This window comes from Macrosteles quadrilineatus, unplaced genomic scaffold (genome assembly GCF_028750875.1).
Source record: "Macrosteles quadrilineatus isolate MER2022 unplaced genomic scaffold, UCM_ALF_1.0 Scaffold_3__2_contigs__length_128488019, whole genome shotgun sequence".
In the NCBI taxonomy this organism is placed as follows: domain Eukaryota; kingdom Metazoa; phylum Arthropoda; class Insecta; order Hemiptera; family Cicadellidae; genus Macrosteles; species Macrosteles quadrilineatus.
The window spans coordinates 93,715,039-93,739,207 of record NW_026542596.1 but is presented as its reverse complement, the minus strand read 5'-3'; the positions used below and the strand labels follow the sequence as shown (position 1 = coordinate 93,739,207).

Below are 24,169 nucleotides of genomic sequence, written 5' to 3'. Positions count from 1 at the left end.
TTAAATTTACAATTTTTTGGAATTTTCTCCGTAACCATTAGGCGCATAATAACGCTTCAATATACTAAATTATTTGTTTTTTGAAGCTCTACAAAATGGTTTGGAAATAAATTGCTAAATTTTATGTTTTTTGGGTCAAAAATGGGAAAAACCTATTTTTACCCCATAAAACCCCCCGTAAACACCCGTTCCCATGGTCCGATCATGCTGGATCGCGAACTCGTTTGAATAAACGTAGGTTTACACGTTTGTACCAAATTTCATCAAAATCGGATCATTTTTGCTCGAGTTATCGTGCTGACGGACACACATATATATATATAAATATATAAATATATATAAATATATATATATATATGAATTTGAACGGATGGTGTTTTTGGCCTCTAGGGACCTCAAAACAAAAAAAAATCGGTCCCGCGTCCAGGTCTTACCATGAGTACTACGGTAATAGCTTATTCCCTATATGGGAAATTCGCTAATAGGCACGTTTATTAAAGCAGCAATTAAGCTATTAACGAGTGCTGTTAGCGAATTTCCCTATAGGGAAGTAGCTATTACCGTAGGTCTCATGGTAAGACTTAGGCCCGGGACCGATTTACTTTTTCATTTTGATGTCCCCAGAGGCCAAAAACACCATTCGTTCAAATTTTTATATATGTATATATATATATATAGATTTATATATATATATGTGTCCGTGAACACGATAACTTGAGTAATTTTTATCCGATTTTGATGAAATTTGGTTTGAAGGTGTAAGGCGGGATAAACTTGAATGAGTTCGCGATCCAGCATGATCGGACCATGGGAACAGGGTTTTATGGGGGGTTTTATGGGGTAAAAATTGGTTTTTCTCACTTTTGACCCTCCAAACACAAAATTTCCCAATTTTTACCTAAACCTTCTTAAAGAGCTTAAAAAAACAAACAATTCAGTATATCAAAGTGTTTTTGTACGGTTATTGGTTACGGAGAAAACTAAAAAAATTGTGAATTTAAAATTCCCATGTTATTCTTATGGAGAATATTGTAAAATGTTGTAGTTTGCTTGTTTATGGATATCTTTTGATCAAACTTGGCAAATATATTCATTTTCTACTAAGCAATAATTATTTTACTTAAAACACACACTTTTTTAGTTTCCTTGTGGCAGCAAACCTAGGTACTCGTTAAACCTAATGTTATTTAAATAGATCGATTGAAAATCAATTCAGCCAAATGGAAATTCGCTTAGACGGCAGGTTTGCTGCGGCGGGGGTATTTTACTAATGTTAAACATCATTTACAGCATCGTGCACTTTATTCCACGACCGAAGAACTTCGTGACTGTCTTCTAAAGTTGACTAAGTTGCACTCAATAAGAATGTAACCCCAGTTAATGTTGTATGTAGATTTGCTACTAAAGTTGTTTTTTGAACACTCTTAAAATACAGTTTGACCCAATGTTCAAAGTAATTTAAGGGAATTGATTTGACCTCTAAACAATGGTAGAGACTACTTTACTCCTAACTTGAGCGAGTCTAGACCAGCTGGTAGAGGGCAGAGCTCTACCCGCATTTAGTCCTTTACAGAGGTCCTGGGTTCAAATCCCTTCAATCACCAATGGATTTTTATCCACGTGATAATGCCACAACCCTGTAGCTAAAAAATAAACAACAAAGAAATGTTTTCCCTCTATTGATGTGATATGTGTTACAATTCTTTACCTATAAAATATCTTTCCAGCAAGTTTGAACGGAATTCTTTCTACCGTAAAAGATTTATTGTTCAACAAATATGTGGTTTGATATTTATTGGTCTTGAGGCATCGACAAGCCTTTTTGGTGGAAGTTGTTTGTGTTTTCATTTAACCTCACCGAGGCTTACTTACAATGGTCTTTCTTTTATATATTTTTACTTGCCGTAGAGATATTAACAGTAATAAAGCTATGACGGATATGAGGAAAGAAGTTATGTGAGCTAAAATCGTGAAGTATAAAAATTGCTCTGAAAAAATTACAGTTTTTAACAAAAAGTTAAAACAAATTTGCAATTCCTTACTCTTGGAGCATTAAAAAAACGTGGTAATCCAACAGGCATTCAGTAAGCTTTTCAGTCATGAAATACTTTAATGTTAAAAGAACATTGAGTTATAAAACATACTTACTATGTTCTAATGAATTTCTAAAATTAACTTTCTATTTCTATTATAAATTAAATACGGTAACAATTTCTCAAATCAATTGTCAGTTGTCCAAGTGAAACAACTGTTAAGGACCATCTCTTGTTAAACTTAAATCAGAGTTGTTTCGTATTTGTGTCAAGAAACTGTCGAAAGTTTTGACGGAAAAAGTTTTAATGAGTCTTAAACGTCACACTGCTTCTTCTCAACGCAGTACATTGCTGAAATTTCAAACCATTGGATAAGGAAAGACAATACACGCTTCCACATTTATAACTTTTCACATTTAATAACACTCGCTAATACTAGGAACAACACACTAGCCATAACTCTTGAACATGCTTTAATCCTCTTAGTGAACTTAAGTAGATCCAAGCTTTATCCATAATGACGCATTAGGAACATTAGCGATGAAAGTAAGCTCAAGCTTTGTAGAGTATTTCTAATAATGCAAATCCAGACTAATACCTTTGGCATTACATTTCTAGGGAGGAATACAGCCTTTGTATTCTTTCCCAGTTTTCCTTCTCGTGTAAAATTGCAGCCTCGATTCAATTATTTGGATGCTGTCGTATATTCGTATATTATTCGAAAGCTCTATTTTCCTCTGTATTTATAAGTATTGTGTACATTTCTAAAGAAGTCTCTTGGAAAACTTGTTGGCATCTGTTTTTCCAGTGTAATATCTATACACTACCATGACCTCATAACATGTTTTAATTACTGAAGTTATAAATAATCAAATAATGAATTTAAACCAGTGAACGTTGTAATTGAAAATGTACTAAATAGTACTTATGAAAAGCATTCAGTAATAAAATCATATTTTGCATTGTTAACACGTTGGGTGCTGATGACGGGAATTCCCGCAATTGCTTAACATTGAAATAAATGCAACTTTTATGTTCAAACATGTCGACAGCACAAATAGTGTTAAATGAACACACAATCACCAAAAGCCATAATACTCATATACAAAATGAATTATTATAGTTGGGAGGAAAGACTAGTACAAATTAATTACGAAAATCAATATGCATAATCCGTTTTATGTTTGTGAAACCACGTCTAAGACGTGTTCACTTATCATATGACGTAAGTGTGGAATTTGCATTGTTGATCAGCTGTTCACAGCTGGCGTTATTGCATAAGTTTATTACTCGGGCATAAAACAACAGTACCGAGTAATTCCTCATAAACTTTGAATGGTTCAGCTGGAAACTACACATTACTACACTATAAAACCTCTGATGAGTAGCTATAAAGCTCTCTTGGTTATGAAATTTGCAAATAAATGTGTTTAACAATCAATAATACTCATATTGAACCAACATTGATTATAGTTGATAAAATGGTTTAACCAAACAGTTTACTGATGCACATAAAAATTAAACATTCATGGTTAAGAAGATTAAGTTAATTTAGGTTTCAAGTGCTTTTGCAAGTTAGAGAATAGAGTTAAAGCCTCTCTCCTCACTCAGATTTAAGTTTTTGTTTAAAATACCTCTAATTTATTTCTCCTCTAACTATTGTTCACTGTTCAGCGAATGAACATTTCTGAGAACGTACATTCTCCTGCGTTTTATGATAAATGGGAGAAAAGTAAATCATCTCTTATATTGTAAAACACCTGTTTTTAGGCGTAGAAGTCTTTATAGAACTTAATAACGTACAGGGTGGCGCAGATGGATCGGGTGGTTTTAAAATACTTGTCAAACTGTCAATTTTAAAGGTATTGGATTGAAATAAAGTGCAAAACGTGTACTTACAATGGAAGTTTATTGACAAAAGATTTGTTAAGTTAGTTTTTAAAAATTACATCCATCAAATGCCTTCCTTCTCGAGCAGCCTTCAACTTCTGAATTACGGGTCTACATGAACAAACCCCGGACCATTCAAGAGTTGAAGGCTGCAATTCACAACGAAATCACATCAATTCCTGGTGATGTGCTTGAGCGAGCAATGCGGAACCTCAAGGACCGACACCAAGAATGCGTAGCTCGAGAAGGAAGGCATTTGATGGATGTAATTTTTAAAAACTAACTTAACAAATTTTTTCTCAATAAACTTCCATTGTAAGTACACGTTTTGCACTTCATTTCAAACCAATACCTTTAAAATTGACAGTTTGACAAGTATTTTAAAACCACCCGATCAATCTGCGCCACCCTGTACAATTATTTGTCTATTTAAATCAATTTTAAGTGTGATAAAAAAATATGTTAATTTATATTTTAACTAACTACGATAAAGATGCATATTGCAACTTTGTAAAATGTCAAAACCAGTTAGCTAAGAAACTACGGGTATGTCAATAAATAAAAAAAGTTTTTGGAAATAATTCTTAACTTATTTAACAGTTTTCGAAGTTCGTGCGAAAACGGGCAAAGGGAAATGAAAAAAAATGTTTAAAAAATAAAATATATATTTTGTTCACATAATTATTCTACAGTATCATGTGAAAAAATACAATTAGTCACATATAACAATTTTAATACCGGAATGTTAACTGTTTTGAAATAAACACAAATTTATTACGAAAAAAAACTATATTTCATTTTTACTTCTGAACGCAGATTGGATGAGGAGGAACATTGCAGAGACACTCAGTGTTGGGCCAGTCTCTACTTGCACTCAGTTTGTCTCCTACCTGCATCTTGACATCACCAAACTGACACTGCAACTCTGTAAAGTGACAGTGATTAGTTACAAACTGTGTACAGTAAGGAGGAACTCTACAGAGACACTCAGTGTTGGGCCAGTCTCTACTTGCACTCAGTTTGTCTCCTACCTGCATCTTGACATCACCAAACTGACACTGCAACTCTGTAAAGTGACAGTGATTAGTTACAATCTGTGTACAGTGAGGAGGAACTCTACAGAGACACTCAGTGTTGGGCCAGTCTCTACTTGCACTCAGTTTGTCTCCTACCTGCATCTTGACATCACCAAACTGACACTGCAACTCTGTAAAGTGACAGTGATTAGTTACAAACTGTGTACAGTAAGGAGGAACTCTACAGAGACACTCAGTGTTGGGCCAGTCTCTACTTGCACTCAGCTTGTCTCCTACCTGCATCTTGACATCACCAAACTGACACTGCAACTCTGTAAAGTGACAGTGATTAGTTACAATCTGTGTACAGTGAGGAGGAACTCTACAGAGACACTCAGTGTTGGGCCAGTCTCTACTTGCACTCAGTTTGTCTCCTACCTGCATCTTGACATCACCAAACTGACACTGCAACTCTGTAAAGTGACAGTGATTAGTTACAAACTGTGTACAGTAAGGAGGAACTCTACAGAGACACTCAGTGTTGGGCCAGTCTCTACTTGCACTCAGCTTGTCTCCTACCTGCATCTTGACATCACCAAACTGACACTGCAACTCTGTAAAGTGACAGTGATTAGTTACAAACTGTGTACAGTAAGGAGGAACTCTACAGAGACACTCGGTGTTGGGCCAGTCTCTACTTGCACTCAGTTTGTCTCCTACCTGCATCTTGACATCACCAAACTGACACTGCAACTCTGTAAAGTGACAGTGATTAGTTACAAACTGTGTACAGTAAGGAGGAACTCTACAGAGACACTCAGTGTTGGGCCAGTCTCTACTTGCACTCAGTTTGTCTCCTACCTGCATCTTGACATCACCAAACTGACACTGCAACTCTGTAAAGTGACAGTGATTAGTTACAAACTGTGTGCAGTGAGGCGGAACTCTACAGAGACACTCGGTGTTGGGCCAGTCTCTACTTGCACTCAGTTTGTCTCCTACCTGCATCTTGACATCACCAAACTGACACTGCAACTCTGTAAAGTGACAGTGATTAGTTCCAAACTGTGTGCAGTGAGGAGGAACTCTACAGAGACACTCAGTGTTGGGCCAGTCTCTACTTGCACGCAGTTTGTGTCCTTCCTGCAAACCTTGAATGCCTGTTAAAAAAGATTTTCGTTTGTAAATTGGTTTGTTGAAATATATGTTTCTATGTAATACAATAGTTTCAAGGTCACGCAACTAGTTTGAACTTCATGAAGAGGTCATCTTCAGAGTCCAGGGGATGTCACAATAACTTCATCGGAAGTTCGATGATACACATATTGTACATTTACACACAAACACGCTCACGATCACGAACATAGTTACGTAAAAAAGGTACATTTACAACGATTAGGAGACAAATGAAAATGGTAACTTATGGATAATGCATCACGACCGGGTGGATGTACCGTCTGGACTGCCTTACCTTCATTTGTTAAAGTAATGTATTTACTATTACTTAACAATATGTTTTAGCAATAAAAGTTCTTATAACAGTAGAACCTTTGACCAATAATCAATGGTAGAACTTTTGAAATAGAATAATGAATCAACCAACCTGAATTTGGAGCTTGGGAACTGCCTTTAGCGGTGACTCCTGAGACTACCGAGTCGGATTTTTCAGCTGAAATATAAATATAATAATAAAGTCGTTCCGTTTTACTAAATACAGGTGTCCGAAATAATACGACTACTACATAATTCCTACATAATAATATAACATAATATAGTTTACCATTGTTCATTAGAAATCCGACCAACCGGTTTATTTGGGAATGTTTAAACTGATAAAGTTGCATTAAAGAAATATAACAAGAGTTTGCAGGTGATAGTAATGTAATAAAATCCTAGGATATATTGTTTGGTTGTCTGAATCAGCAGTACTTTTCTTAAACTTTTTATGAACTTCCGTTACCTTTCAAAACGTTGTTTAGGTTATATATTTTGTTTAATCAAGATTGCGGTTTCTTAAAAATCAAGATCTCGGGGTTCAGAGTCTTTTCGTTAAGTGTACAAAAAACTAAGTTTGGAAAGTAACTACAGCTTTTTTACAACGTGTGAAATTATTCTTGTTAGTATTTTTAGGATACATCGGAAAAGATAAAAATCTCTTATACTAATATTATGCAACTTTAAATTCTTTAAGACGATAAGTTTTGACACTTGGTGAAATATAGTTCACAGGACAAATATATGACAGGAATTACGATCCCATATACTTTTAAATTTTTATTCATTTATCCAAAAGTTAATAATAGAAAAAGGTGTGTTTTAAAGACAGATACGTTGGAAGTTATAGGGCCCCGATAGTAGACACATATTCTTTTTATTATGAAAAAATGAACGTTATAATCTTCTAGTAATATTTGTAGTAAGATTAAAATTGTAAGTTATTGTGTGAACTACTGCACGAAAACTATACAGAGCTACTAATTTATCTGTATCAAATCGAAGAGTGAAAGTAGTCTACGGTTTAACTCACGGCATCGCCAGCCAATAGGACAGCAGTCGTTGTCCCCGTAGTATACCGGCACACAGCCTTCAGCGATGCGTCCGCCATAGTGCAGCTCAAGGTTACAATTAACTTTCTGGCAGAAGGGTTCAACTAGAGTTCCTGCAAAAGAGCAAACAAAGATAAATTTATCTAATGATCTAAACACATTTATTCAGTACTACCTTAGGCTAATATGTTCATTCTATCGTGGTACTCGTAGATTTATATATAAACAAGGCTTCAATTTCCCCCCAGATAATAGACCAATCACAGTTCACTAAACATTGATTGCTTTGTTAGAGGCACAAATTGCACTGAGGCACTTATCAGCCCAAAATACACACTTTGACCGGTAATAATGCTTTTAATCTGTTAGATAATGCACAACACAACACTTAATGTATTTATGTTGGTTTCCTATGTTATTTAAGTTGCCAAAATTTAATATAAATCTAAAAAATATATTGTCTCTAAATATAGAGTAATTAAAATCCTCATAGGCCTTTATTTATGCTGTTAATTTATAGAGCTGCAACTTTTATCTTTGAATAGAAAAATGGATCCCTACCCAAATTTTAATTATATATAAAGAATTGGCAACAGAAAACACTCAGTTTGATTACATGTTATTGAATTGTATATTTTTCCCCATACAAAACAAAAAATCCATGCATCCAATTCAATTTCGATTATAATGTTAAACAACTGAAAAACTTCCAAGGCTTTTTCTGCTGCTCAGCCAAAGAAACCCTAAATAATAAAGAAGCCCATGCCGCAATTGTTTCATGTAAACATTGTAATTCTTCTTAAAATTTGTCACATTAAATATTGGTTAGTTAAATATTGGTTAAAATTGGTTCGATGATCTCACCGTTGAATCCAGCCTGACAGATGCACTGGAAGCAAGGTTCATCCTCTGGGTAGAATTTCTGACCAATCTGGTATTGCTTGTTGTTATATTGACACACAGGTCTGGCAGCCTTCTGTTCAGGACTTTGGTCTGAAACTGAAACTACAATTGTTAGCCAATTGTAATTTTAAAATAAAACTGTAGTACATACATGGTAGCCTACGTCAGTTCATATGTGGATTATCACTGACCCCTGGAATTTGATAGGTTGGATTTGATTTATACGGTTGCAACACATCTGACTGCATACGAAGTTGAGTGAAGGATTTGTGTTGAATGCATGAAATGACAGTTTAGTCATTGACTAAGATCAACTAAAATCTTCTCCAGACAATTTATAAAAACAAACTTTCTAGAACAAGTGGGCCCAGTTTGGAATCATAAAGAATCTACTGATTGACTTTTTTCACATGAACCAGCCATATGCAAAAAACAACGCAAGCGTGATGTCTACCCAGCTACTCAGTTAAGAGAAAACGTCTTCCATATTTACTTCTTACGAGTAGTATTTCAAAGTCGGTTGGTAAAACGATATCGTACGGCCAAAACTACTTTGTCTAACTACTCACTCTGTCAATGTCAGATCCTTCCCTGAGGGATCAATTGTTCCGTAGTTTGTTTGCAACAATTCAGCTCTATACTGCTTGACATATAAAATATAGCGCTAAGAGACCAAGTGTTCAGAAACTGCCAACAACTACTTGCTCTATAATTTAATATTCTCCTGTGGGACCGAGTGTTCCAGACCAACAATTGTTTTGTGGTATGTTTGCTATTTAGCTTAGTTGTATGGCTCAAATTTCTGTCAAAGATTATAAACGCCCTTAGAGACCAAATGCATGGTTCTCGTAAATAAACAGCCAAACTCCGGGAAATGGTTCTATGGGTCAAAATAAAGAGAAAATCATGAATGAATTGTTCCAAAGTATTTTTGTCAACCAGATATCAGCCATTTTGTATTCTTTATTGAAATATATTTTTTTATAGAATCCTGCGTCACTTCGTGACCTAAAATTGATAAATGATAAATTTGATATATAGTTGATAAGAGTGAAAACAATCATTTCTCATCATATACCTATTATTTTCATTATGTGTGCGTTCTCTTTGAGGCATCTTAGTAAAATTACAAAAATGCTAATCAAACATACAATAAAAACAAAAAATCCCTTCTTTGAATTTTAAAGAAATGGCATTACAATATTTTACTTAAATTTTCTAAAACATCAATAAAACATACTGTGAAAACACAAAATCCCATCACAACACAAAATCCAACGTAAGTCATTTTCTTCTTTACATTTTATACAAATAGCATTGCAATATTTTACTTGAATTCACTGAAACATCACCAACTACAACTACAACACCATTTTCGTACGGATGTAAGAAAATGTAAACTTGAAACAGTTAAGATGATTGACGACAGAATTCAGCACTGACTCTGAAAATTTAAAAGGCCTGTAGGACAAAGGGTTTTAACAATATATCATACAAACCACCAAAAGGTACATCTAGAGGATAAGAGCTTTAAATTGACACCAAATATGCCTATAAAAATAAATATTTAGGGGTAGATTTGCTGCACACAAAAATCCAATAAATTCTTTTAATAATATGGATTGTCAAATGTATCGTTATATAAGTTGAGATGTATGTTATAATGTTAAGGTAGAAGAGACCTATTTTGGAAAATAATAATAACTTGGTGCAAATTAAAATTTCAAATTGGCCAATTTAATTTGTATGATTTAAGCTACTAAAAACGGAAATTTAATAAAGAAATGTTGTAGACTTATGCCTATACGCTTTAGGCCAGTCAATAACAGCATTCAACCTCGCAAACGCGCATGTATCTACGATTTTTTTATATGTTGTTAGGTCCCCTAAGAGTAGTTTATACCAAGGTTTGCAACCCTGAAAACCCTGTGCTTCTCCCATGATACTTGAAAAACTGTAAAATTCTGGCTATTTTTTTGTTTTATTAAAAAAAACTGATAAAGGAAGCGTTTATCAGGTATATGTGTCCTGTACTTTTTTAAAGTTAACTAAATTTGCAACAATTGGAACCCAGTTTGAGCCCATTAAGTCAATTTCTTGCAGATATACAGTTAGTAAAAAATAGGACATTTTTTTCAAACATTGAAAGATTATCAGTAGGCTCATTTGCCAAGATGCGTGCAGGCTGAAGTAATGATCATAGAGAAAAGTCTTTAAGAAGGATTTTGTAGAGAATTTAATAAGCTTTAATCCAATTCCAAAGTTGTGTGTCTAGGCCTTACAGTTTCACAAACAAATTTAAAAAATAAAAATATAATATTTTGCGTAAATGTTGAATTTGGGGTTGTATTTCTTAAAAAGATTCGGACTCTACCTTCAAGACATGCTTGGCCTAAAAAAAACACATGAAGTCAGACGAGTATCGCACGTTCACAGGGAGGTCCTCTCAAAACGTCGCTCTGATAAGTTCTGGTCTGGTTTGTGGACATATTTGACCATACAACAAGTACTGATGAGGTCCATGAAAAGCCAGGGTGGGCTCAACATTTGCGAGGAGGTGGAACGTTTCACTGAAACTACGACTCTAACATCAGAACAGCACGTTGATATGAGGGCATCCCAAATTGCGAGAGACACTGCAGATACCAAAAAAATAAAGATCTGGTTCAACACCCACCTTCCATTTCCAGTCAGTGATCGCCTATTTTCTATCCACAGTGGTATCGTCGGAGGCCCTGATAGCAACTTCCACTTATCTTAAGAACTGGGAGCAGGAGGAGTGAAACAAATTGTTGGTAACAACTTTGGTAAAGTGACTTTTAAATGAAAGGACAAAGTGAAGACCTTGACGTCAGGCACCACGTCTGTAAAAGTATTCAACAAGAAAGTTGATGTTGATCTCCTTATATATTCCAGAGGGTCTGCGTCACAAAACAATCAGATGTACAATTGAAGAATTGAAGCAGCATTTTGCGTATGAGCTAGCACCGTATCCACTGTCTTTATTCACTTAAGAAGGAATGCGCAAGGGCACAAAAATCTTCCTTCTATTCAGCATTTACACCGCTCACTGAAAACATCATCCCAGGAAACGAAGCGTTCATAGTGATTGATGGTGGTTACATCTTGCACAATGTTATCTGGCATCGAAATGATTCAGTCAGATGGGTGATGTGGTGGGATATGTCAGCTATTTTTACTTTAAACCACTTTGGTAAAAACGTTGCTGTGGTAATTGATGGATACCCCCAAGATGCAGCTATGAAGAGCAGAGCACTAAACCAGATGAACGCCTGTGACGCTCTACTTCTCTCTCATGCAGTGACATTTTGTTTGATGAACTAATGCCCATCAAAGTGTCCCAAGCAAAAATGCTCTCAAATGAATCTAACAAACACCGACTGATCACCATGTTGTGTACTGAATTTGAGATGCATCGTATTTAAATACATCAATCTCAAGAGTACCCCGATTCTGATATAGTGAGGACTGCCCTCTCCAAGAGTTCATCGTTCGATCAGGTTTTTATCATTGGGGAGGATGTCGACCTACTGGTGCTCCTCAGCGGATTAAGCTCTGGAGTCTGGACAGATGAACGTGTACTTCCAGAAAGGCGGGAGAGGTGGATCAGAGTGTGCCCAATATCCAGCAAATTCAGTATATTTCTTAGTAATAATTGTTTGTTTTTTAGAAGCCATGTGTTACATCTATTATCTATAAAATGTGAATTTCACATCCTTGCACTCTTTAAAGAAATAAACAATATAATCTTAATAACAATAATCTTAATAACAACAATCTTAATAACATTAGTCAGTACCTACATTGATGACATCATTAACGCCTAAGGCCTAGACACACCACTTTGGAATTAAATAAAAGCTTATTAAATTCTCTACAAAATCTTGCCTAAAGACTTTCTCTATGACCATTACTTCAACCGATACACATCTTGGCAAATGACCCTACCGATAATCTTTCAATGTTTGAAAAAAGATTCCTATTTTTTACTAACTGTATATCCGCAAGAAATGGACTAAAAGGGCACAAACTGGGTTCCAATTGTTGCAAATTTAGTTAACTTTAAAAAAGTATCGGACACATATACCTGATAAACGCTTCCTTCAGTTTGTTTTTTCAATAAAACAAAAAAATGAGCCAGAAATTTACAGTTTTTTTAGTGTCATTGGAGTAGCACAGGGTTTACAGGGTTGCAAACTTGGGTATAAACTCCTCTTAGGGGACCTAACAACATATACAAAAATCGTAGATACATGCGCGTTTGCGATGTTTGCCTTTTTTCGTGTATATATTGACTGGCCTACTTATGTTATGAACATATGATAATTAAGTCTAATATAGTGGGCTACTGTCAAAGTGTAGGTCTAGTCAGTGTCAGTGTTGGTGTTATTTTGCAACAAATTTTCAATATAAAGCTACTTACGGCATATTTGATCCACATGACAGCACTTGCCGTTCTCATAGGTCCTGTAGCAGCCAGGCGGAGGTGGTCCGATAAACAGTTCTGGACATTCTATATTCACACACGTGAAGGACATTCTACAACAAACGAAATCGTATGTTTCATCAGTCTTTTCGACACGAGATGAAGTTTAATAAACAAATTGACGAACTTGGTGGAAAATGAACGTTTTATAATGACATTTTGCCCGTTTGAGAAACTATAATATTTGTCGTCACACTGCACCATTCTTAAGCAAACTAAGTTACAAAACGAAAATAATTCCGTGTAAAGATACGTTCCCGAGATGACGTCCATCTTGTTTTTAAATTTTGCCATTGAGAAAACGCAGCTGTTTAATAAGGTGTATTATTTAGTCTATTGCGTTTCTGTTCATTATACTAGGTAGATATGGGGAAGGAGCTGGTCTTGTGACTAGAGCGCGGGACTTCGGTGCCTGAGATTCCGGGTTCAAATCCCTCCAAATCACCAGTGGATTTTATATAAGTGATAGATAATGCCATAACCTAAATTATGATGGTCTGATCAATTCAGGTCTAGCCTGAAGTAATGTGAAAAAAATCCCGGGCTCGTGCCTAGCGTCCTAGGGGAAAAAATACTAAGTAGATATCGATGTGTTTCACTATTGCTTTCTTAAAGATCTTGGGCTTTAAGCAAAACACACTTTTTCACCTTGTCATGCTTATTACATTATTCAACCTAAACAAATTTGAGACCCCTTTGACAACAATCCAACAATCGACTACATTGGATTGAAAAAAAATCGATACAAATGATTGCTTACAATAGAATTAGTGAGAATAATGTACTGCTGAAGTGTAAGGGAGCAAACAATTTGTTACCCCTTATGCGGAAAAAGAGTTTCTTTACACCCACAACGCATGTATTGAAAACGGCTGTTTTTGCCGCAGTATGATACATAAGCCACTCAAATCATGTACGGTACAACGAAAATACATTTGATGCACCCCTCCGGACCCCTTTCAGAAAATCCAGAATTGTGGATTAAGTGAATTTCTGTCTAACTTCCTGAGTTGTTGGAAAACAAAATAAACCTCTTAAGCGAGGATAACTAATTAATTGACCCTTTAACTACATCTTTCCATTAGAAATTGTTGAAGCTGTTTCTAGCTCACATTATATGCACTAATCTCCCCATACAGATAAGAGAATGGTAGGGTGACAGTGTCACGGTTTTCAGCAGAAAGATCGGGAATTGGCTTCTCGGACTGAGCGATGATGCTGCCGAAGAGCTAATCAGATCCCAGTACAGGACATAATGAAAGTCGATGAAATTCCAAAACTAAATTAGGCTAACAATTCCAAACTACTTCAGTGCTGGCACCCTCATTCAAGTATTCTTAGTTATTATATTATAGACCTGTTCAACTCATTTTAAGTAATTGTTCATGTTAATTTAGTCTTTTTTGCCAACGATATGGCAAACAAAAAATTTAACTTCTTTTAATAGTTATTAATAATAATGATTATTTGTTTATTTTGTTAACTTGTTCGTGAAGTGGTGAGCGACGGAGAAGACTCTCCCCACACGCAGATGTACAGTCTTTGTGGGGATTTGTTTTTTTCTTTGCTCATTTGTTTTAAGCCACGATTGTACTCTGATTTGTAATTTTGGAAATAAATATATTCTTATTCTTAATTATTTTCAAATTCTAAGAACTTACTTGTTATCTGGGAAAGACCCGGCACAGCGACATTCTACAATGCATACATCTTCTGTCTCCTTCAACTGGAAGCCTTGCTCGTATTCCTTCCCCTTGAAGTGACATTTCGATGACGTACGTTGGTTGATTGTACCTGCACACGTGTTATATATGCTAGGAATACCACCATGGTAAATTATACTTATACTGTGTTGAAGACATGTAATGCAAAAGTATCATGACAAATTTAATAGATTCTATTGTATTTTAGATTTTCTTTTGGACTCTAATTACAGATGTACTGTAGATGACTTTTTGCAACAGTTGCCATACTATACGCCATGTACCAGTAGCTGTGGTGCGTAGTTTCAGACTAGGCTCACAGTCATTGTTAGCTTTTAATAAATTTTCTTGCTGGATTGCTTGGCTTACCACCTAGAATTGTAAGAGGAAACTTATGTTCGTTTACATAGAAATTTTGTTCTTGTAAAAGTACATTATTTTGAGAGTAATTTACAATTTTAATGACTCATAGGTCCGATTGTGGAATCCATAAAATCCATCTTTACAGTTAATACAATAAGGGGGTTCTTTGTAACTTTCTTTTCTAGTAGCCCAACTTAACCTTTTTGGATATTGAGGTGTCATTTTAAAGCTGTTGATCCATTGGAGGGTGAATGGTAACAAAAAAGGTGCTGTAATTGAAATTACATGAATGTTAGACTCCCCCCCCTTTGCTTTCCATTTATTTCTTGAGTTATCTTTTAAAAATTCAGTGTTGCTGACCGTGGTCCAAATTTCTTTAAAACGAATTGAATGTGAAACGGACTTTGCTGATCCTTTAGTTTGTTTAACCAGGTTTAGTCAGGTTGTAAACATACGGAACATTTTTTGAAAATAGATTCGTAATAGGTTACCCCTTTCTAATTGTAACCTTATTGAGGTAGGTTTAAATGACTATTTATGATGTATTTGTAAAAAATATAAATTTTATTTATAGTTCAATTAATAACTCTCTCAAACAAACATATATTTGACACATATGTTTGAAACATATATTTGAAAGCTCAAAGGGTATTGCATGGATTGGACTCGTTTTGCCTCTAAAAGTTAGGGTTTAACCTATTAAAATGCGCATGCTGCGTAGGGGTCCATTTGTATTTATAATATAAATAATTTTAAACTGCACTGGTGAATTTTCTTGCTCCTAACCAGTACTACTTTAATAAAAAAATTACAATAGTTAGATAATTTAAGTCAAAGGACTCATTAAAGTATATTTCTGACGTATCAGAACTACAGAGAAGATAGAGGCATATACACAATTACCAGCAATGGAAGTCGGGGCAGATCTACATTATCGCAATTAATTACGGAACTCTTTTATACAAACTCAGAAAAAGACAAACAAATTGTAATGTTTTTATTGTTAGTTTAAATTACAATTACAATTAATTACTTACTACAATCGTAGCTCAACGGACAGCCGTCGGCCCCCATCTTGGCTGGCTTGCATCCGATCTCTTTGTAATACTCCTTCTCGTAATTTTTGCACACTCCTGTAATAAATATAATCAAAATAATGTTTACTAACATTAATCAGGAAATAGTGATTTGTGTAGCCTAAATACTGGGTGAAGTGGTACTTTTCTGCACACGAGAGAAATGTTGCGCACGAGCCGTAGGCGAGTGTGGAAGGTCTTTCGAGTGCACCAAAGACAGTTTGCACTCGCGTTACACATTATATTTTACCTACAATTACTATAAAGTGCACCATCACTGATCGTTGTCGTAATATCTTTAAGTGTCCAGCTTATTTTCAAGCGTACACATATTATATATTACGTGCCTAATAAAAGCACTCTTTTTTGTGCTGTTAGGTTGGGAAACTGGTGTTCGGAAAAAAAGAAAAAACTTTGCGACAAAAGTTTCTACATCGAACCCAATGTCAATCATTCATTTAAGATTATTTGCTCTTGATTAACAGCAAAGAAGAAATATTTATATTCAATTTTAAAGATTAACGTTTAGATAAAAAAAAATATTAAAAATACGTTCACTGTTTTTGTGTGGCAGAATCAAAATTGTTAATGTGTAAATATTACTTAAAACAATTTTTTAAACAATATTATAAAATTTAAATGTTCTGAAATGTAAGCCCCAGACATAAAAAAATATTATGTAGAGTTCAATACTCTGCTAAAAGTTTCACTGAAAATCTGCTTTAGGATAAGTAACGCTGATTTAACAAACAAAACTATTAAGAACTTTGTTTACTCAAACAAACATTGCTGACCCACCTTTTACGGTATTTTGATGTGTGAGAACTTTGACCATTTTGTTTGCAAACTGCACTGAATTATTCTTTAAGCACTCCTTATGCTAGTTAATTATTTATCTTCAACTCTTGAATAATTTAAAATAAAATAGTTTTTTTGTGGGCTAATTATCTTTAATAAAGGCCAACTCTTTACAAAACAAACTTTACATCTTATTCTACATACATCACTACATACATAACTTTACATCTTCTTAGGCATACTATTATTAAAATTTCTAATCTACTTATCATTGCTTGTACACTTAAAATTGATCAACTTAGCTTTTAATTGGGCATTTTATAATTTTGAAACGGTTGGTTCAACCTAGAAGAAAATGAAAGGGAGTTTAGGTCAAAGAAGAAATCGGTCAACTATTTTACGATAACTGTAATAAATGTTGGTTATGATATTCGTAACACAAGGACGCAGTTCCAGAAAATACGGAACCAAAGCATCGACCTCCGCCATAGAGTAAACAACGTCACGCTGTCTTTACTTTCTCTATGGATCAACGACTCCCGCCAAGGCGCTCCACGCGCCACCGCGCCGCAGACGGAACTTCACTTTCCTCTAAGGTCGTCCTTCCTGGACTTATTTTTGGAACAGCTGTTCCCGGGAACTTTTCACCTGTCAAATCTACCTGGTTCGTAATTTGTTGCGTTTGGCGTTGTGAAATAATCTTGTTGAAACAGGAAAACTAAGTTTGTAATAGATGAAGTCCGGTTCTATGATTAGATTAAAAAGATAGATGGCATAGAACCAGAAATGATTGGGGAATGAGCCTAGTAATCAAAAGAACTACGAATAAAAACAATTTACATTACTTAAGTATCAATAGTCCTGTTTTAGAATCTAAATTATTCAACTTAATTTTTATGAGATAAACAATCAAATATGTACCAGGATTGTATCTCAACAAAAGGTAACCTTAAAATTTGCCCTGAAGCTAAACTAACGTATTTCTATGTCATCTACACATTTGAAAATTCAAATAGTTGGTAATTGTTTATGTTCGAATCGTTATTATAAAAAGGTTTTGAACTCGTTCAACCTAATTTAATGAACAATTTGTTAATAATAAAATCACACTTAAGTGATTTTTTGTTTAAGGCTGAACAATAATTGAAACGTTAAATGAAATGTACGGTAGTTATTTTATTCTGAAACAGGTTTAATGGATCCTTTTCATTAGAAATAATAATTTCTCTGTTTAAAATATTTCTTAGAAATTTACTGAGGAGAAAAAGTTTATTACGTCGTTTAAAATCAGTAACAAAATTAAACCAATAAACTTAACACTTTTAAACTGACAGAAACACGATGAAAACAACAGTTTGTTTTGCTATATAAGAGGATTTTGAATTTGCTCGATTTTAGATACCCTAACATGTTGATACGGTAACATATTTTGTAATGTTGACATTTGAAATAATAACTCGTTTGAGCCAATATTTTCGAAGGCTTTCATATTTAGATTTTCAGAAGTTGGAAAGCATATATACTGTAGTATTTTGCGAAACCACTGTAAGCAAAAAGGTGTTAAAAAATGTATTGCGAAGCAAACCCCTAAACTTTTTTCTACGAAATCAAAACAATCCCACAAGCGAAGCTCGACCACCCAAAAATCTAGTTAACCAGCAAATTGCGAATTGCTTCATTTTAAAGTTAGATTTCAGATAAGAAAGCAAGACTATACCTTATCAGTTCACATTGTTGCTAAAACGACCCGTAATAACACGAATCTTTACATCCAGTGTTTACTTTACTCATAAATTTGAATTTATAATCAGGGAAACCAACTTTGTTTCATACTCCAAACAAAGACATGGCAAGGAGGTAATTGACGTATTGTTGGAAAATTTTGTAGCGTCAACAGGTTTATGTTCGATATGAACGTTCTAGGAGGGAAATTTTTCAATATTTTTATGTACTAAAAGTTTAAAATCAAGTCATAAATGATTAATACAAATTTTTCCAGAAATTTAACAGGCTAAAAGCTAAGATGATTATTATTACTTATACGTTTAAGCTGACCATAATACCAAAGGACTTACATTATTTAGAACTTAATTTCAGTTGTTTGTTTGAATTGACTTATAAAATGTTATATAAAGGAAAATCTGGAAGAATGCCTTCTGAAGTCATAAACTATCATATTCTATTTCACTTCTTTCCTACGTGTTTAAAATGTGTAATTGTTATTAGTACAATCATATAGTTAAATGTATACATGTCAGTTAGGCAATGTTTTACCTGAAATTACGAATCACAAAACTGCCGTAAATGAGATGGTTAACAATAATTGAAAAAAATATATTTAATGTATTTAATAATTATTCTGTATTGCTCAGAACAAAATGGCTCATTTCAGCTCCTAATTTTGAAGGGAAAATTATTTAAGGTTCTTTCGGTGCACTTCACGAAATAAAATTGTTTTGAGAAGTCTTGTATAATTCTAAGCTAAGAAAACTTCTATCATTAAGGTCTGAGGAAAGATTCAGTTGGATAAAATTTAATAATAAAATGTCTCATTAGGCCATTTAATTTGATAGCAGAAGAAAAGTAATGTGAAAAATCCTCTTTACAATATGTTAAATGAGAAGGCGGGTGATGAGCCAATTCATTATGAACACTATTTTAAGTCTTACAAGTCTTGTGGAAGATCCTGAAGAAGAAAAACATTTTTTGGAAACTGAACTGTGTGAATTACATATTCAAAACAATTCTGTAACATAGTAATTTAATCCTTTCCTTTTAGCGAATTTTCCCATATATGGATTGAGCTATTTTGCATTTCAACATATTTTATGTTAATTTGTTACCTACAAATTTTTTCCACCACTAATTCATGCAAAACGTTCTGTTCAACATTCCTGTTTTCCTACACATTTTAATTTCCTGGTTTTCTAAAGAAAGATTATTGTATCGGAATACTATTAGTTGCTAAATCTTCAATAGTGAAAACATAGTTTGATATTGTGTGTAAAAATATATTTTTGATGGGAATTACATGCCTTAATTCAACAAATTCTTATGTCTGTCTGTCTATCTGTATATCATTTGATCACGATAGAAGTGGGCAAATAAAGCATAATTTTAGCATAGTAAAGATTTTAAGTTTTGATAAGTCTATGATAAACGCATCCTACGTATTGAAGATAGGTGTTATTTGAGAAGTACAAATATATTTGTCCCATAAAGACTTTTAAAATCTAAAAAATGCCTAAATTCTCATTGTATTCGTAGCTAACATAAAAATAACATCTTTACTGTATGGATTCTTTAATGATACCAATTATTCTAGGAACAACTTGACGTTCTACATCCAATTCTGATACTTTAACTGTTTTATACAATATATAAAAAACCCTATACTCTGGTTACCCACAACCGCTTGAAAAGTATACGTGAAATTATAAATTTTGTAAATTGTTAAGTTAAAAAAAAATAAATAGTCTATGAAGAAATTTAATTTTCAATTTATGGCGCCATACTAAATCTGGATGATTGAGTCTAAATTGAATTTTTGAAAACAATAAAACTGCCAATCCCATTAAAAAATATTCCTCTCTTTCGCACAGTAAATGTTTGTTCATAACTAATAAATCATAATATCGTATGTAAGCTAAGTGCTTAGGATTATTGATTAATAATTAATCAAGGTAATTGAACATATTTGTGTTTGATAATGGTAATACATGGCAACTAATTAACATAATTAGTTTTATGATCAATATTCCCAATCAGTGGAAATGCAGTCTATTAACTTATTTATTCTATTTATCAAATTCGTAATGTGTAATTACATAATTAACTAAATTTCCATTTTTCTGTTTAGGCCAACTTCAGAAACTGAAGTTTACAAAAACTTAATGTCAATGTTTAAAACGGATTTCTAACATGTTTTAGTTCTAGTTCAATTCAAGAACTGCTCTCTAAATGCAGAAAATAAGGAAAACTTGGGTTATAAATAATTTCACGAGAAGTGAATTCACCTTACACACATTCATTTTACCAGGTTTGAAATATGTTTGGCTGAACATTTCGTGCTCAGTCATTTGCGAATATGTTGACATAAATCCAAGTATTCTTATCAAATATTATTTAAGCATACCAAACCATGTTGTACGAATATATTCAAAACAATATCCGGATTCTAGGACTTGTTACAGAGGATGTGTGTAACAAAACGCCCTAAGCAGCAAACCTGCAGACTAAGCGAATTTCCATTTGCCTGATTAAATTAGTTGTATTCAAATATATCCTCAAAACAGGTTAGATTTATTCCCAACTTAAATAACATTAGGTTAATGGTACTTAGGGTTACTGCTATGGGGAAGGAAAAAGTGTTTTTGATCAAATATCTAAAGATAAAAATGAATACATTTGCCAAATTCGATAAAAACTATAAACAAGCAAACTACAAGAGGGGTTTTCCTCAGTAAGAATATCTTAGCAATTTTAAACGTACAGTTTTAGAAATTTTCTCCGTAACCTTCATCGTATAACAACGCTTAAATGTAGAACTGTTTTAGCTCTATAAGATGAGTTTAGTAAATATTGAAAATTTTATGTTTTTTAGGATAAAAGTAAGACAAGTTTTGGACATTTCAAACCCCATAACAACCCCTAACCCAATCTTGCTCGTCCTCAAACTCATTCAAGTTTATGTCACCCTACACGTTCATGTCAAATGAAATTAAAATTGGACCAAAATAAATCGAGTTATCGTGTTCAAATATTACATATTATATTATATTATACTATATCATAGTATATTATATTATATTATATTATATTATATTATATTATATTATATTATATTATATTATATTATATTATATTATATTATATATACCTCCAACTCATTATGTAGCCTTGCTCATGTTTTCTTGTACTGCGTCGATTTTGCTTGTTCTTGTTGTCGATCATAAGAGAATTATTATAATGTTACTTGTTCTTTGTTTCTTTATTAGTGTTAGCAAATTACTAAACTTGTTGTTTCCCATGTTCTTGTTAAATTGTTGTATATTGTTGTTGATCGTAGTAAGATTTTTGACACATACTATTTATTAGATTATTTTTAGTCTGGCCTATCTTCATGTATGTATGAGATGTATTATGTATAAACCTGATGTAACGTTTTGTCATCTTTGTATGTATATGTAAAATGGAGTTTTCCGTTTATAAATAAATAAATAAATATACAAATTTAAACGAATAATGTTTTTGAACTCTTGGAGTTCAAATCAAGAGGTAAATATGTTCCGGGTCTAGGTAAAACATATTATGAAACAATCAGCAAAAGATCGCTAACCACCAAAAATTACATACAAAGTAAAAAAAATGCAGTAACTATTTTCAAACTCACTAGATACTATTTCAAATTCTCCAATAAAACATAAATCGTATCAGCTGAAACATAACTAAACCACCTTAACTGTCCATAACATACCTGCAGCAAGAGCTAGGATCGCCGATGTCGTTATCAGAGAGGTCCACATGGTGACAGATAGGCTACAACACTGAGTTGATTCACTAGACGACCAGAAGGTACAAGCTATAAGGTAGATGCGCTCCCCACCATGGGGGACTGCTTGCATAACGTGACCTTGAGCATCTGGGGGCAAAGGTCAAATGTGTAATATGGTGGCTACCGGTTCCTCTATCACCGGATATTTTCCTATCGTACTTCAGCTTCCTTGTTTTGTCTTAGAAAGAAGGAAATCTACATATAAAATCTATTTTTAGTTTATGGAGTACAGTACTTTAAATATTAAATTTGCTAGATTTTAATATCATGTAGCATTTGTTTTAATTATAATTTATTATCCTTGGTTCCTGAAATTTTTTTTTAATCGTGCTTTGAGATATTTTCTCTTTTTTGGTGGAAGAAGTACTGAGGAATTAAAAATGAAATGTTGCAAATATGGTTATCTATATTATTAATACGCTACATGAAACTAAAATAAGGCATTTTTGTTTTAAGAACTAGCTCCACAAATTATATACTAAAATGGTCGCCTAGGTATGTATTTGCAAACTGACCTTACATTTGTTAAGTCCTAGTGGCTCTGTTGTTTTAAAGTTTCCATGTTATCCTTATGAAGAACATATTTGTTTATATTATGATCAGATAGATAATTTTATAATATTTTAGCTGCGATTTAAGGAAACGTGTGCTGCAACCATTTACTTACTTGGCTTAAATAACATATTTACTATTTGAATTTGGGTTAGCGTAAATATTACAATGGAAGAAGGCGAGAAAGCCTAGGCAATTTGATACACTAAATAGCTTATTTCCTATATGGGAAATTCGCTAAAAGAAAACAGAATTAACATTGTGATGCATTTCTTGAGCAATTATTGTAAAAGCCGATTTGCAAACTTTGGAAACATAGGAAAGTCATTGAATACCACCAAGTAGAAGAAATAGACATTCTTTTTTAGAACTTATAATCGTTATTATGGACAACCTAATGAGGCTACGTCTATGAGTGGGAAACATTTGTAGAAAACACTTAACAAAATCAGCTTTTGGAAAATTATAAGATATTTACAAGAAATGTTGATTATATCGAACTGTTATGTGCATCGTGAGTATTTCCATAATATGTAAATCGACTCTTATAAAGTCATCGGAAATTATCACTGTAATTCGTTTTAAGTTATACTTCGCAATTGCTCGAATTCGAGCAGCAGGTACAATAGTAGTTTATTATGCACTGTGTACAGTCCCTTAACTAATTACATTCTGAAGACTCGTTTGGCCATTTTTCTTATTTTCCTCCACGTGTTGAGTTTCTAGATGGTGTTTTTGGATGTAAATAATGTGTTTCACTTGTTGTTATGTATTGGTTTTGTAAAAATAATAGCTAGGCTAATTGGATTGTCTATCAAAATGTATTTCCTCGCAACCAGGGCTTTCTTTGTTATTTTAAACATTGAAGGGCAAAAATAATATTTTACAAATGAGGTGGCTAAAATCTTTCCCAGTATTTGGGTGTCAAGCAAAACTTTTCCACTATTAAATTTCGGAGGTTTTCATAAAACGTGTTTAAGTGCTACAATATGTTATTTAAGTATAAACTAACTTCATAATCTTTCAAAAGGCATTTTTCCTCACATACTTGTGTTTTCCTTACTTAATGAGGGAAAAAAGAGTTATTTTAGAATGAGAGTTATTCGAAATATTAATGACTGTTAAGTTTTCCCATTTAAATTTATGATTTAAATTTATTACATTATTATATTTTACATACATACAGTATGGTCAATGTGTTTTAAATAGTGTAGTCTGGTTTAAAACT

At 33.5% G+C, this 24,169-nt stretch overlaps 1 protein-coding gene across 1 annotated transcript in view; it reads right to left on the bottom strand.

Annotated features, from left to right (window-relative positions):
- Positions 1–4,723: 4,723 nt before the first annotated feature.
- The window catches only part of LOC128989374 (uncharacterized), a 33,681-nt gene continuing 14,235 nt past the window's right edge, over positions 4,724–24,169 (bottom strand). The window contains exons 3-10 of the mRNA XM_054411263.1: positions 22,312–22,476; positions 15,999–16,094; positions 14,557–14,689; positions 12,833–12,948; positions 8,350–8,484; positions 7,467–7,598; positions 6,543–6,608; positions 4,724–5,553 (exon numbers count right to left, since the gene is read on the bottom strand). Of these exons, the coding sequence (XP_054267238.1) occupies positions 4,724–5,553; positions 6,543–6,608; positions 7,467–7,598; positions 8,350–8,484; positions 12,833–12,948; positions 14,557–14,689; positions 15,999–16,094; positions 22,312–22,476 (1,673 nt within the window). The remainder of the gene's footprint in view (positions 5,554–6,542; positions 6,609–7,466; positions 7,599–8,349; positions 8,485–12,832; positions 12,949–14,556; positions 14,690–15,998; positions 16,095–22,311; positions 22,477–24,169) is intronic.